This window comes from Myotis davidii, unplaced genomic scaffold (genome assembly GCF_000327345.1).
Source record: "Myotis davidii unplaced genomic scaffold, ASM32734v1 scaffold111, whole genome shotgun sequence".
Lineage (NCBI taxonomy): Eukaryota > Metazoa > Chordata > Mammalia > Chiroptera > Vespertilionidae > Myotis > Myotis davidii.
Genome location: NW_006284347.1, coordinates 3,336,292 through 3,352,858, shown reverse-complemented (window position 1 = coordinate 3,352,858; position 16,567 = coordinate 3,336,292). Strand labels below are relative to the sequence as shown.

The 16,567-nt window shown below is 35.6% G+C and overlaps 2 protein-coding genes across 4 annotated transcripts in view; one reads left to right on the top strand and one right to left on the bottom strand.

The window, feature by feature from the left end:
• FAM208A (family with sequence similarity 208 member A) overlaps positions 1–9,896 on the top strand; it is a 48,081-nt gene extending 38,185 nt beyond the window's left edge. The window contains exons 17-23 of one of the 3 annotated variants that reach the window (XM_015571191.1): positions 522–1,324; positions 4,622–4,744; positions 5,849–6,008; positions 6,429–6,537; positions 8,020–8,198; positions 8,401–8,565; positions 9,419–9,896. In XM_015571191.1, coding sequence (XP_015426677.1) covers positions 522–1,324; positions 4,622–4,744; positions 5,849–6,008; positions 6,429–6,537; positions 8,020–8,198; positions 8,401–8,565; positions 9,419–9,873 — 1,994 coding nt within the window. In that variant the 3' untranslated portion in view covers positions 9,874–9,896. Of the gene's footprint in view, positions 1–398; positions 1,325–4,621; positions 4,745–5,848; positions 6,009–6,428; positions 6,538–8,019; positions 8,199–8,400; positions 8,566–9,145 lie in introns of all 3 variants that reach the window. The other 2 variants (XM_015571189.1, XM_015571196.1) reach the window with 2 other exon arrangements.
• A 1,110-nt stretch (positions 9,897–11,006) lies between these two features.
• CCDC66 (coiled-coil domain containing 66) overlaps positions 11,007–16,567 on the bottom strand; it is a 56,606-nt gene continuing 51,045 nt past the window's right edge. Inside the window, exons 14-18 of the mRNA XM_006754683.2 lie at positions 14,584–15,077; positions 13,966–14,006; positions 13,041–13,276; positions 12,715–12,827; positions 11,007–11,284 (exon numbers count right to left, since the gene is read on the bottom strand). Of these exons, the coding sequence (XP_006754746.1) occupies positions 11,192–11,284; positions 12,715–12,827; positions 13,041–13,276; positions 13,966–14,006; positions 14,584–15,077 (977 nt within the window). The 3' untranslated portion in view covers positions 11,007–11,191. The remainder of the gene's footprint in view (positions 11,285–12,714; positions 12,828–13,040; positions 13,277–13,965; positions 14,007–14,583; positions 15,078–16,567) is intronic.

Below are 16,567 nucleotides of genomic sequence, written 5' to 3'. Positions count from 1 at the left end.
CAGACATACCCCAAGGGGTTCTGGACTGCAAGAGGGAACAGACAAAGCTGAGGGATCACACACCCCGCCAGTGGACAAATTTTGTGCACCAGGCCTCTAGTATTACAATAGTAGACATTACTTGGCAAAGAATATAGGGGTGGAGCAATCTATTGCAGCTGACTAAAACCTGATTAAAACATGTCTATTAAAGTCAGACAGAAGGTAGGGAAGCAGAAATAACTTAACTTGTATTAATGACAAATTGGCCCATTTCACACCATTATTTGTGATTTTTATTCTACCTTCCAATGTGTAATTAGTTCTAGTGACCTTTTTTTTTGTCCTCAAAAAATGTTTATTTTTCAAATGTTATTTTTTTCAATTACTCTTATAATAAAAAAACTCTTCCTGTATAGGTATGAAATCACCAGAAGAACCACTGGTGTATCTGCCACCACAGGAGACCTTTCCTAACGACCCCCGGGTAGTAAGTAGACAGAGAAGTTCTGATTACCAGTTTCCATCCTCTCCATTTACAGACACACTAAAGGGCACCACTGAGGAGGACGTGTTAACAGGTCAGGTGATGACAGTGGAGGAGCAGTGTGTGCCAGCAGCAGAGCCGCCTGCAGTGAACGAAACCACAGAGAGGACAGTGTTAGGAGAATACAGTCTCTTTTCTAGGAAGATAGAAGAGATTTTGAAGCAAAAGAATGTTTCATATGTCAGTAGAATTCCCACACCTATCTTTTCAACACAAGAGAAGATGAAACGACTTTCTGAGTTCATGTATTCTAAGACTTCCAAAGCTGGTGTACAGGAGTTTGTAGATGGCTTGCATGAGAAACTAAATTCTATTATTATCAAAGCATCAGCCAAGGGTGGGAATTTGCCACCAGTCAGTCATAATGGTTCTGGTACTAAGATAGCATTGAATCCTCTAGGAAGACATGTCATACCAGTTTCCTCAAGTGACTTCAGTAAACACCTTGAACCATTTTGTAGTGATACTTTGAAAGACACCAACTCTAATGAGCAGCATTCTTCTTCAACTTTGGGTTTAACTGAAGTAGAAGTGAACCAGCCACACCATGCCATGGAGCTAATGGTGACTTCTGATCATACTGTACCTGATGATACTGCTCAGGAACCAGAAGAAAAAGAAACAAAATCACCCAGTGATGTAGACATTTCTGCCCAGCCAGCTCTTTCAAATTTTATAAGCAAGTTAGAACCTGAAGTATTTAACAGTTTGGTTAAAATCATGAAAGATGTCCAGAGAAATACTGTGAAATTTTACATTCATGAAGAAGAAGAGAGCATGCTCTGTAAAGAAATAAAGGTAACTAAAAGAGAAGTTTATAGTCACGTTGTATGAACTTGTCATGTTGGGTTTGACCTCTATAAAGAATTATTTTGTTTTTTTAATATATTTTCATAATTTAATGCAGAATGGAATGAAAGACTAAGTTCAATTAAACTGAAACCCTATGATGTAAATATCTTAGAATTTAGATTATTGTTTAAAGACTTGTTATATACTGCAAATACCTTTATACTGTTCAAAGATTTTAAATATTTTATACTTGGGTTTTTAATGACAGGGAAAGAAAGATACAGAGTGGAAAAGGAAATTGTCATTATATACCCCATGGGTTTTATCAATCAAATAAAAAAAATAAAACTGTCCAGGAATAACCTAATGATAATATATTTTGGTGTTTCTTGATACCTGATTATGTCAGGTTCCCTATAGTGTTTATTGATTAAAAAAAAAAATACTATGATCATGAAAGACTCCCCAGTCATGAAAGATTCTTCACTGCAAGATATGTTTTTTTTCTACTGAAGCTACAGAGTAGATGGGATTTTTGGTTTTAAAAAAACAACAACACGTATTTGTGTGTGTATAGGGTTAGACATAGGTCTATAAACTTTGTAATAATGGGTGTGTAAATTACATATCCAAACAGTTCTATGGGTTTAATATTAAGCAATTAGAATTCACTAAACTGTAGGATTTTAATTTCTTAAGGGAATGCCTTAGGTTTTAAATATGTGCTTCCAATTAATGGAATTTACTTGCCATGATGAATTTCTGATTGTTTTGTAAGAGGAAGCAGAAGAAACTATAAATCAGTGGCTTATAAACCTAGAGTGGCCCAGAAACTCCATGCTGCTGCTATGCCCTGAACCTTCGTCAATTTGGGGATCTCCTATTGACGTCAGCATGCTTCATGTGGTGTGCCCAGGAGAACAGAGCATGGAAATGAGAGTTCTCGGTGTGTCTTTAATTCCCAGTGGTGTCTTGGGAGGATGCAACCAGACTTATTAGGAATTCAATTCCTTGGTTGCATTGTGCCTTGTATGATTGAACATAGAGCTGCTCGATTTTTTCCCACTGCCAGCAACATGTGCCCAAGCACAGTATACTCTTTGGGCCATAACTGCATGTTGGTGTGGGGCTAGATGAGAACCCTGGGCCTAGTGTACTCAGCATTACTCCACCTCCCCCCACCACAATTGAAACTGATTATAACACATAAGAAATGCTTTTAATTCATTCTGGCATGGATTAAGTCAAATTTCTGTTGTTTAGGGGAGGAAAAGCTCTGATTTACAAATCTGATAGGAAATCAGATTGGAACTTTAATACTTTTAATCAATATCCATTGGAATATTTCTGGGAAAAATGTTACAAGGAATGAAAACTGTGAATAAAAGGTTAAGTTTCCTAAAGATTTCTGGAGTCAACCTGATTTGTTATTGTACAGTAAAACCTCGATATAAAGGACTAATTAGGGTGAGGGGTGGTCTGTTAAAGCCAAAAGTCCGTTATATAATAAAGTAGGTTTTCCGAATGCGTATTCTTAAGAAATTGATAAATTAGTTTACCTGTTTTTTTAATATTTTATTTTTTACAGAGAGGAAGGGAAGAGGGATAGAGAGTTAGAAACATCGATCAGCTGCCTCCTGCACACCCCCTACTGGGGATGTGCCCGCAACCAAAGTACATGCCCTTGACCGGAATCGAACCTGGGACCTTTCAGTCCGCAGGCCGACGCTCTATCCACTGAGCTAAACCGGTTACAGCAAGTTTACCTGTTTTTACTTAGACACATTTGTGTAATTAAAATTAAGTATATGTGAAACGTTTAATTTCACAGAAATGTTTTCTATTACAGCAATTTAAAATTTATACTGAATAGGTCTAGTAAATGCTTGCATTCACTAGTTACCGAGAGTAAACAAATGCACATGACTGGGGCATGGCGTAGCGCACGTCAGAACATCGACTGGCATGTGTTGAAACTGCTGCAGAAAGTCACGCTACGTGACAACAGATCATTTGCTGAACACTGTTTATGAGTGGTGACTTGGATTTAAATATGTATAGTGTAGTTGTAGATACATAATATCTATGTTGGCGAAATTACCAGTGTTTTTTTCCAACATAGGCCTATTCGCTAAGTTTGTTTAAAATAACAGTGAATTAATAACAAAAAATAACCTGTTAATTTAATTACAGGCAAATCTTGGTTAAAAGCATTTTAAAATTAACAGGGTGTTAATTTTCACATGACAATACAGACTGAAAAATTTGCCCGTTAAATCCAAAGTCCATTAAATCGAGGGTTTACTGTATGCATTAAAATGAACTGTCATTTAAAGTTCTTAATGTAAAAAGACCAAAAATTATAAGCAGGCCTGATAGTAATTTATCTTTTTATTACCTGACCGTAAGCTGCTCTCAGATCTGCCCAGAAGCTTTACAGGTTAAATCAAAACCAAACTGTTTTGATCTACTTTAGTTTGGGGCTCCATAGAAACAGCCTCTTTGGGTGTGATACAAAGAGCAGTAGACTGGTTGTGAGGTAAGCTGGGTTTAGATTTATGCTAACTAGCCTGCCAACCTTGAGAATATGAATTTGCTCCTGTGTCTGTGAAATGAGGAATGTGAGTTCCAGGATCCTGCAGTTTGCTTCAGAGTTCAGGATTCCTCCAGCAAGCAAAGGGAGCTCTGCCTGAACCTACTACCTTGTGTCCTTTGAAAGGTAGTAGTACCATGTCATCTGCATGGAGGGAGGTATTAGATGGGAGTCTATTTTGCTCGAAGGTGTAAACTGGACAGGCATGACTAATTATAGTATGACTACCATTGTACGTCCTGAAGCTCCTTATGAAAGATTTTGGGAATGTTGTGAATTAAATGAGCTACAGTGGTCAGAAAAGGGGTTTGTAACTCTGAAGGAGGGAGTATACCAATAACATGGCTGCAGATAACCAAGGGCCTGCTTTGAAAGAAAAGGAAAATGGGAGTGAGGAAATGGTTAATGATTGGACTCTGGGTTGCCCAGAATAAGTAGTGGAGCTGAGTTAAGAACCTGGGCTACTCCATTGTTTGTACTGTGTTTATTTTTATACCCCACACTGGCATTTACTTAGCTTTGATTGCATAGCATTGTAACATGTGACTGTGACCATTCAAGCTCTGAGCTTTAGATTCAGTAAGAGCAGACTTGATGATCCCTGAGGCCCTTGGATCTAGCTTAAGTTTATCAGTTTATTTTGCAGTTCTCTTAAATGGATGCTTGCAAAAGAGCTTTGTAATGTTGATTTAGTTTTCTTTTCTTAACAGGAATATCTTATCAAGTTAGGCAATACAGAATGTCATCCAGAACAGTTTTTGGAAAGAAGATCAAAATTAGATAAACTATTAATTATTATTCAAAATGAAGACATTGCAGGCTTCATCCACAAGGTACATTAAGTCAAATTTATCACTTATTTTGGTTACAAAAACATCCTTATTATAGAATCTTACTGCCTTTGAAACTAAAACTGTTTATTTTAAAAATATCCTCATAAGCTTTAGAGGAGATAAAACTTGAGGTTTGGATATTTAGGGCTTGAGACTTAAACAATCCTTCTGTGAATCAGCTTGTGAGATTCAAGTCTGTACCCCTGCAAAATTTTAAATGGCAGCACATCACAGACCTATGTCACTCAAGTCTGCTGACTCTCTTTATATTGTTGTCATCTCTTCATTTGTATGTCCCAGGTAAACCCAATTTTACCCCCTTTGCCAAACTGTCCGTTATCCCTTGGATTTGGAGGTATCCCATTTAGCCCTTTTTTTTTTATTCTTTATTGATTAAGGTATTACATATACGTCCTTATGCCCTCATTGCTCCCCCACCCCCCACTGGTGCCCTCACCCCCCTAGTGTCTGTATCCATTAGTTATGCTTATATGCATGCATACCCATTTAGTCTTTGAGCCTCTCTCAAGTCCTGCTGCCCTTTGAAGCCTTTCCTAACTGTTCAGTATGTAGGTTCTTGCTATCATTTGAATTCTGATTGTACTCACAGGGCCAGACAAGTTAGCATTTTTTTAAAAAAATATATATTTTATTTATTTTTTACAGAGAGGAAGGGAGAGGAATAGAGAGTGAGAAACATCGATGAGAGAGAAACATCGATCAGCTGCCTCCTGCACACCCCGCACTGGGGATGTGCCGCAACCAAGGTACATGCCCTTGACTGGAATCGACCCTGGGGACCCTTCATTCCGCAGGCCGACGCTCTATCCACTGAGCCAAACCGGTTAGGGCAAGTTAGCATTTTTAATTGTGTTTCAGATCTATTGTGCCTTTTCCTTAGAGTGTTTTCTAGTCATGGTAGGTACCCATTACATAAATCTTGGTTTATATATTTGGAAATAATGTTGGGAATATTATTTTGTGCTTGGCTTAGGTTAGTCATGGTGCATTTTGTTAAGGCTTCTCTTGTAGGTTACTTCACACTAGGGTCAGTTCATTCCTTTATCTGTCCTTATTTCTGTTTTTATTTTGGTACTTAAATAGGTACCTGGCCTGGTGACTTTAAAGAAGCTCCCTTGTGTTAGTTTTGCTGGTGTTGATAGTCTGGATGATGTTAAAAATCATACATACAATGAATTATTTATATCTGGAGGTTTTATTGTGTCCGATGAATCCATTCTAAATCCAGAAGTTATCACAGTTGGTAAGATTTATGCATTCTTTTGAGCATGTAACTTCTGTCTTGCCTAAGTTTTTCTCAATAATGACATTTGTTTATGTATTATCCATTCAGCCAATCACAGATAACTAGTACATTTCCATTCATTTTCTTGAGCTTTTTACCTCAAATTCCCCATTCTTAGTCTTTACAAATAATTTCCTCTAAATTTGATGTAAAGCAAGCAAGACTCTCTACTGCACTTGGATTACTTTGGGTTATTGTTATCAACATGTTCTATCTAAAAAAGAATATAAAAATGTGTCTTTAGAGGTGAGGGAGGGAAAGAAAATACTACTTAGGAATGTAGGTGTTTCTAAAAATATCACCAGACACTTCTTTTGTAATTAAGTTTGGGTGATTGTAATTTATTGAATTTAAAATCAACTTCATTATCTCTAACAGAGAACCTTAAAAATTTTTTGACATTCCTGGAAGAACTTAGTACTCCAGAAGGAAAATGGCAATGGAAAGTCCACTGTAAATTTCAGAAAAAACTTAAGGAACTGGGAAGGTAAGATTTCAAAAAAAACTATATGATGGTTGTTAACATTTTGTGCATATGGATGTTGACAAAATTTCTTTCTGAATTTCTCTGCGTTTATAGATTATGGATGCTGTTCAGTTTTTCCTTAACCAGCCATAAGGGAATGTGATACTAAATTATTCTAGCCTATTTGCAAGTGATATTGTTTAGGTAGAAGTTTGCTGAAAGTTCTAGTTATGTATATAGGTAAAATTGGTTTAATCTTTGCTACTTGGGGGTTTTGAATAATAATCAAAATGGAATAATCAGTAGTCTTTATTGTTTTTACTGAAGTGTGTATGCTAACTAAATCAGGCTTTCTCCCATTTGAGGGTTACCTTAGGCTGCTAATTTAATAACAGCTCACTTAACTGAGACAAGGATTGGTCTCAACATGATATGGGGATTTGTGATCAGGACATTCACTTATGTCCTAATCACCTACATGGCCAGAAGTCACTTTTCAAAGTGTGAACCTTGGAGCAACAATCACTTTGGGAGGCTCCACAAACAATTATGTAATCAGATGAGTTTGGAATCCTATATCTTACTACTAGAGAGTCCATACAATGTATTCACATATGTAAGGATCTGACCAACTCTGTAGTTAAGAATTCTGTTTTACATTTTGTCAACCAGCATTTCTTAAATTTAGACCACAAAATATTTCTAATATTTATTGATATTCCATTGTACATACTTAGGGAAATCTATGCTTAAATAATTTTAAAGTATTTAACTTTTGATAGTAATTCTTTTTTTTTTCTTTTAATCCTCACCTGAGAATATTAATTTCACAGATTTTAGAGGGAGAGAAACGGGGAGGGTGGGGACGAGGGTAGAGAAACATGGATTGGTTGGCTGCCATATGTGGTCCAACCAGGGATCAAACCCACAGCCTAGGCATGTGACCTGACCAATTGAACCTGCAACCTTTTTGGTGTAGGAGACAACATGCCAACTAACTGAAGCCATCCAGCCTGGTGGTAGTAATTCACTTTTTAAAAGCTTGTTTTACCTTCAGATCTTATCTTTACATAACAGATAGCAGTACTGAGGCCCAAAGTTCTAACTTGTACAAAGTTAATACCATCCTGTTCCTGACAGTAGTCGTTTGTACTATTTATTGTTCATTTATTTTTTTGTTACCCATTTATGCCTTCACTAAAGTTCTAAATTGGGGAAAATAAAAACTGTAAATTTGTTACTTAATAAGTGACTGGTTGAGATTTTAGTCTACATTGAATAGCTGCCCCTCAAGCTTTGCCTGCAGAGAAAGCCCGAACTTTACATGTGGTTTGCACAATTGCTGCTCTCTCTCCCTCTCCCCTAAGAAGCACCCCTGTATCAGGCAGTGGGCTAAGCAATGCAGTTGTCATTAGTTGCCTCAAGTTAGAGATTATAGTTTTAATTTGAAGCAGAAACTTCCACAGTAAATTTTAGGAGATACTGAACTACTTAATTTCACAGGTTGAATGCTAAAGCTCTAAGTCTGCTGACGCTTCTGAATGTCTATCAGAAGAAACATCTGGTTGAAATTTTGTCTTACCACAATTGTGATTCACAAACACGAAATGCTCCAGAATTGGACTGCCTTATCAGACTTCAGGCGCAGAATATACAGCAACGACACATAGTCTTTTTAACAGGTAAGCAGTGGTCTTCAGCTTTCTACTAGTAATATAAGAATGTAGATGAAAGGATTTTGTGGGGCCATAGTGGGTATTGATTGCTAAGCTGTGATTCTGATAAGGGTGGTGGAAAGAATTTTAGGAGGGCTGGGAGGAGGCATCATTTGTCCATGCACATTTTTAAGTATTTTACACTCAGAACATTTTCTTTTTAATTTAGAAAAGAATATCCAGATGCCCTCCAGTTATACAGATAGTGGAATAGTGGTTGCATCTGCTGAAGCTTTTATGCAAAACTTTAAAAATCTCGTGGGCTATCACAACTCAGTCACAGAAGAAAACCTTCCACTGCTTGGTGCTAATGAGACTCTTGAGTCACAGTCAGGTAATGTTTTAGTAGTTTTCCTTTTCTTTAAGGCAGACAGAAAAAGAGGAATGGTTTCACTCTTTTCATATGATGAGATGCCTATTTTGAAACCACTCACACCACAGGTAAACAGCTTCAGGGAAGTGTTTCAATGAATTTATCATTTTTAGTATACACAAAATCTCATTTATTATACAGTAGTCAGTACAAGCTGTTCGTTTCTGTGGACTACACACTATAAAGTAGGCATTTTCTCTTTGAGGTATTATAAGCTTTATTGGCTGCTGTTGTCAGCAAAGGGGTTATATTTTTTAAAAGGACACCAGAAGTGGGGATTTGGCATTGGGGTACTAAATATCCCCAGATGTACAAAGTAATTTAATACAAAGTAGTAGGGATATCCATAGCTTTAGTCTTTCATGCCATTAATGGCCTCTGCTTTGGTTCCAGGTTTTATGTAAAAGATGCCTTTTTGTTTTTGATGAAAAGCAGAGATCATTTGATAGAGCTAACCAGTTTAGTAATCCAGTGAAGCTAGATGTCAGAATTTTTATTTTGTATTTGTCTTGTCAAATACTGAATTACCGTATAACTTTAGATGCTGTTTTGACATTAACCCCTTTGGAGCTGGGAGTTGGGATTTCCCAACATTAAACGTGAACACATTTCGCAGAAGCTTTTAGCATCGGATTATCTGGACATTCACACCTAGTGTGAGTGTTGTGACTAAGTGAACTTGTGGCAGAAGACCAAGATTTAAGGGATTGTGGACTTGCAGACCCTGACGCATTATATTGTGTGAGTAGTGTATAATTTTAAAATTTAAATTGTGTATTTCAATAGAGTAGGACTTTTTGTTTTTTAAATGTAGCTCTTTTAGAAAACGATGAAAAGGATGAAGAGGATATGTCTCTGGATTCAGGGGATGAAATCTCACAAATAGAAGTGTACAGCAGTTCAGAAATATTGGCGAAAGAGACCAAAGGATCACGTGGAACAGATCAAAATAAGAATATTCAAATTGAGTTGCAATCGTCTCTTGACGTGCAAAAAAGTTTATTAGAAGATAAGACTTATCAAATTGATTCTGAAGAGAGAGCTTCTGTTGATGCAAGCTCTGAAGGACAGAACAATTCAGCTGAACAAGATTCATATAGCAACTTTCAGGTTTATCAAAATCAATTAAATATGTCCCATCAGTGTACTCATTTTAATGTTCTCACTCACCAGACATTTTTGGGAACACCATATGCCCTTTCATCGAGTCAGTCTCAAAGTGAAAATTACTTTTTATCTGCTTATACTGAAAGCTTGGGGGAAAAATGATTTTGCAGGCCATCTTCAAAAGAGAAATAATTACAGTTAACTTTTTTTACATAGGTTGTTAATGGACTTTTTTTCTGTTTCTTAAAAGTGAATTAACAATTTATATTTCATTCTTTAAGCAAGAGGTTTCTGTCCTTTCTCAAATGTTTTTCCCCCTCTTATTTAAATCATGATGGCCTGTTACAGTTAAAGCATATGAAAATTGAAATAAATATATATATATTTTTAACATATATTGTACTTGAATTATCTCATGTTGGCACTTTTTAAGTTTTATGTTTGTATGTTATCTGTACTTTAGCTTCAAATTGAAGTCTTTTATATATAAAACAAGGTGTTTGCAAAAGGATAGTGAACAGCAATAGCAGTGGCTTTCCTCTATTGTTAGATGATACCAACTACTTTTGCTGAAATGCTGTATCAATTATGGTATTTATTTTCACTTAAGCTTTTATATAGTGTTTTTACACAGGTATAAGCCAGTGATATTAATATTTACAGGATTTTGGCTCAATACCTCAAGATTTATCTAACAATTCCGTTTCATTTTTAGATATTAAACTATGTACATAAGACTTAGGCCTTAATACCAGGCAGCATTATTTTTTATCTTCTGGCATGTTGCTAAAATTCTGGTCAACCTATTATTTTAGAGTACTTGGTAATTATAATTTCCAGTGCTTATGTGACCCTTGACTTACCCTAATTCAATTTCAAAAACTAGGTTTATTAAAGGCACTGGACAATTTGGAACAAACCCTTTGCCTATAAATTTATAAACTGGTAGTCTTAGAAAAGAAGTATCTTTTTGAGGTGGTAAGTACTTTAATGCTAGATTAAAATAACTTTAAATTCATAGATAAAGTATGTGGTGGAGACAAATTTTAAACCCACAGCTATTGACAATAACTGCCTCTCCATTACTAATGCAAACTTGTAAAAGTCATAAAAGTTGGGATTTATTAAACCAGACTTTTCCTTTGGCACTTCAAAAGAAGACTTTTCAGTGTTTTATAGAGCAAAATACATAGGTATTTAAAAAGTGTGGAACAACATTGTCTATTAACAGATTACAGACTCCAGGCTGTGTTAAGGTAAGTAGGAATGTGTTTTTATAGGACTTAATACCCAGATTGTGACAGAGCAGAAAAGTGTTTTATTGTTAAAAAATTATTATATATACATATACAGCATTTTACTACAGAATATACAAATTTTAAATAAGCATTTAAAAATAAATCTAGGCTATTTGAAAAAATACAGTTAAGCAACGAGGACACTTTATAATTTGGAAGACAAATGTGAAGGATTTGATTTTCTATATTGAAAAAGAAGAACTAAAGTTATCTTCTTGATTGGCAGCTAAAGGCATGAGATTAGTTTCCAACTCCCTTTGCTTCTGGAGAAGGCCCTGAAATCACATCGATATGTTAGTAAGGTGTGTAGCTATTACAATATTTGAAGATTATATTTTTAGTATAGAAACAAATAGGGATGACTTTATTCTTAAAAGTCAATATAATTATGGGGCTGAAATTCCCCCCTTTCTGTCCGCCAAATGCTCTAGTGCAGTGATGGCGAACCTATGACATGCGTGTCAGAGGTGACACGTGAACTCTTTTGATTGATTTTTCTTTGTTAAATGGCATTTAAATATATAATATAAATCTTTGTTTTACTATGGTTGCAAATATCAAAATATTTCTATATGTGACACAGCACCAGAGTTAGGTTAGGGTTTTTTCAAAATGCTGACACGCTGAGCTCAAAAGGTTCGCCATCACTGCCTAGTGTTTATCTTGCCTGCACTAACAGTGGCTAATAAAAACCCTGCTGAAATAATATGGGGATGAATGTGTACATCATATTCCTTCATCCTGACCTGTCTCCACAAAGTTGTTTTAGGTAAAAAATCTAAATCTGTATGAAACCAAACCTATCATTTAAAAAAACAAAACAGTTTTCTTCATAATCCTGTGTTGTAAGGATTATTTTCTAGGTCTACAGAAAGAACTAGTAAGCAATACTTGAATCACCAATTTGCAATGCAAGAGGCATTGCTGATAAATGACTTAACATGGAAAAAGTCATTCCTAAAATGGCAGTGTATTTTCCCCAAATACAAAAGGCACACTGTGAATCAAAACAGCAGAAAAAATTTTGCGAGCCTTTTTTTTTAAAAGCTAACTGATGGAGAAAAATTATAGCCTTAAATAGTGATTTTTATTTTTACCTAAGGAAGATTAGAATTCACAGTAATTGGTCTGGGATAAACAGTAGTCTGAGTAAGGTTATACATATAATTTCATATTGCATTCTATTCTTTGGGACTTGTGTCAATGTTCAATTCTAAACACTGCCAACACATCCACTTTTTAAAAGTGTGAACTGCATTTCTAAGAATCTCTTATACCATAATTGTATATTTATTTTCTGCCTTTGGTTTTAGGGCCTTATTGATTGGTCATGTCTTACAATGTATGAATTTGTTTTTCATTCAATAAAAATGTCTTAATATTTGAACTGTATCATTATTTGATGCTGGAAATTCTTAAAACATGGCTAAGTGAAGCAAACTGAAAGTTGTTTCAATTCAAGAATAACATATATAGGGTGGGGCTAAAGGAGATTTACAGTTCTTATAGAAAATAATACAAAAATATAAACTGTTTCACATATAACTATAAACCTACTTTTTCTCCATCCCTGTAGATACTGATGTTTAACTGGGATGCAGTCACATAAATCATGTAACCAACCTGGCATTTGGTAAAACAGTCATCCCAACACAGCCAGACACAGAAAAGTCACATCCACACTTCATAAAAGAAAAGTTCATACCTGTCTCAGTTCTGATAGTCCCTTTAGGATTGCTTGCTGTCTATCCCTGTTTTTCACCAAGTTAGGATTAAGAAGTGGGTCCAAGTCAGATAGCTGTCGTTCTTGGTCACAATCTAAAGCCAGATGAAAATGACAAAAACATTTCTATGATATATATAGCACTATGCTATAATATATTCTAAGGATTCATAATGAATTTATATCCTAGGAAAGCACCAAGCAAAATTTAATAATGGGCCTCAAAAAACTTGGGCAATCCTTGTTAAGATACTTTCTAGGATAGGAATACCAATTTTGAATTTACAGTTAAAGGGGAGAATACTTACTATGTGGATTTTGATACTGAGGATCCTGGGTTAGAGGCCTAGACAATGGCGCATCTGGATCAAGGTAATAGATCTCATTGGTTCGAACATAGGGAATAAAATGAGATGGTTCAGAAATCCTGGGTGATAACTCTGTTTGATTGCCTCCTGAGATCAGATCCTCTCTTTCGTAATTACTCTTTTTCAGTGTCTGTTGAGTTCTGTTTTTCATCACAGGAACTGGTGGTGATTGAGACCTGTATTTTTCAAAAAAAAGCATAAGGACCAATGTAAATTGTATATTTCAGATTAACCATATCTAATCTTTAATTACATTTCAATTTATCCTAAATGTACTTATAACACCTTTAGAAACAGAACGGGATTAATATGAGTTTTTAATAGTACTTGCTAAAGATATGTATACTCTCCTGGGGGTGGAGTGGGATAGGGATTAAACTACTAGATCCTGGGGGTCAACACTAGGTTATTTAATTCTAATGTTTCTCAGTTCATCATAAAGTAATATACTTACATCTGACCTAAACTTGCTGTTAGAGCCACATTCTGAGACAACTCTGAACCAGCTATTTCTTTCTTACATAAAGACATAAAAATTCTAAGTTATAAATCTCTCATTGGTTAATTGAATTTTTCATTATTCACACCAGTCATTTCTTCCCTCCCCCCACACAATCCAAGCAGAATGTCTTAGATTGACACTTGTTTACATACCAAAACCCAATCCAACTTAGCCTTCAAAATCTAGGTAATTTTAAATGCCATCTACCCTTTCCCTTAAACCTCTATTCCTCACCTCAAAATCACACTTTCCTGTTTCTGTCTTCAAATACATATATACTTGACCTCACCTATATTTTGAGCAAATATTTTGTATCTCTTGTACCACATATACAGTACTAACTATGGAAATCGTGAAACATACCTTTCTTTGCTGAAATAATTAATTTTCAGAGGTTCTTCTTCCTAAAAGATGGATAAATGCAGAAAATAGTATTTGCATATGTTTCCACAATACTTTGTGTTTATTTGTTGAAAAAAATCTAAGGATAATAATTGGATAAAAGATACTAGATGGACTCTGTAATTTTCCAGAGTCAGAACAAATCCATTATTTTCTGATTTTATAAATTATCCTCTGTCTATATGGATCATAAGTTCTGAATGGGTATTTGAATAAAGAACAGCTTTAATCTATATAAGGTTTAAGGGTAAACTTTTTCTATAAAGGACCGGATAGTAAACACTTGCCTTTCTAGGCCATGTGATCTCTGTTTCAACTACTCTAAATAGCAGCTGTTGTGTGAAGCCAGCCAAAGTAATACATAAAAGAATAAGCATAGCTGTGTATCAACAATTTTATTTACAAAAGCAGGCAGCAGGATGGGTTTGCCCATGGGCCATAGTTTGCCATCCCCCTGTGTAAACCAACTCCAGTTCAGACATAGAAACAGCTTTGTGAAAACATGGGGAACTGTGTTTTCAATCTAGAACATCAGTACATGTTCTTAAATATATTTTAAGATAGAAGAGCTTTCTTTACCTTTTTGACTAAATGCCACCTGAACTTTGGCTCTGTGTCTTGATGAGATGAATGAAGAACTGGTGAAGTGCCTCTGTTTTGAGAGAGGTTTCCAGGATTATTTCTTTCTACTAAATGTAGCAGTTCCATTTGCCTTCTTACTTTTTTTTCTTCTCTCTGCTTTTGAAGCTGTTTAGGGTACTTTTCTGATGCTGGAATATACCCTTTGAGTGGTTTATTTATATTCCATTCAGGTCTTTTAGAACATTTCTTCATATGTTTTGTTTGTTTCTCTGTTCTTGTGAACTGACTACACTGGTCATTACACCAACTGCTTTCTTTTTCTAAGTTGGCTCCTTTATTCTGACTTCTTAGTTCTTGTTGTTTTTTCTGAGTGTTAAACTGTTCATTAAATTCTGCAGGAATCTCGGGAGATGAACAATGTATAATTTCCCTTTCCATTACTGATCCATACTGTGATTCTGTGCTGGTGAATATTGCAATATTTAAGTCATCTGAAAAAAGAGCTTAATATGATTCTTAAAATTGTGGTTAAAATATAACAAGTTTTACCATTTAAAAATAGTAATTGTTGTATTACTGCCCTCTAAAATGTTTTTCTTAAAATTCTTAAAACACATTCTATACCCATTAAATATCTCCCCATTCCTCCCACTTCAGAGTCCCTGGCAACCACCATTCTACTTGTTTCTATGAATTTTATTACTAAGTGCCTCATGTAAGTAGTCACACAGTATTTGTCTTTTTGTGACTATTTTCACTTAGCATAATGTCCTCAAAGTTTATCCATGTTGTAGAATGTGTCAGAATTTCTTCCCTTTTTAAGGCTCAGTAATACACTGTATACCACATTTGTTTATCCACTCATTTGTCAAGGGACACATAGGTTGTTTCCATTGTTAATAATGCTGCTATGAATATGGGTGTCCAAATATCTTTTAGAGATCTTACTTTCCAGTTCTTGCAGGTATACAAGAATTCTTAGATCATATGATTTTCTATATGCACCATTTTACATTCCCACCAATAATGCACCAGGGTTCCAATTTCCTCCATTAAACCATTTTAAAAAATCTATTTTTATTGATTTTAGAGAGGAAGGAAGGAGGAGATAGAAACATCCATGATGAGAAAGAATCAATGATCGGCTTCCTCCTTCCACACTGGGAATCAAACTGTGGCCACCTGGTTCATAGGTCAAAACTCAACCACTGAGCCTGTGGCTGGGCTTTTAAACCATTAAGTGTACAGTTCAGTGGCATCAAGCACACCTGCACTGCCACACAATTTTAGAAACTTTCAACACCCCAAACAGAAACCTTGTACCCACTAAGCAGAATCTCCCATTTCATACACTCTCCCAACCCCAGCAAGCTCCACTCCACTTTCCGTCTCTAAATTTGTTCACCCACCCTAGGTTTCTCAAACAAGTGGATCATTTATGCCAGGGGTGGGCAATCTTTTTTCTGCCAAGGGCCATTTGGATAATTAGAACATTCGTAGGCCATACAAATTATCAACTTAAAAATTAGCCTGCTATATTTGGTCAAACATGTAATTAACTCATCCCTAATGCCTTGGCAAGGCTTTATACAATCTGCAGGCCAGATGTTCCCCATTCTTGATTATGTTATACTATATATCAGAACTTTGTATGATTCATTTGTAGCATCACATAATATAGACCATTTTCTTTTAGACCATTTTTTAAACAAAACCCCACAGGATTGTCTTGGCTTTCACTTGAATATATAAACACCATATGTAATACCATCTACACAAATAAAAGAGAAAAATGGTAATTGGTGTACGACGCTACCTTTTTCATTGGCTAATCAGGGCTATATGCAAATTAACAGCCAACTAAGGTGGCAGTTAACTGACAACAAAGATGGCGGTTAATTTGCATATGTAGACACAATGCAGGGAGGTGAAAGGGAAAGCAGGAAGAAGCCCCCTGCCACTGACAGTGATTGGAAACCCA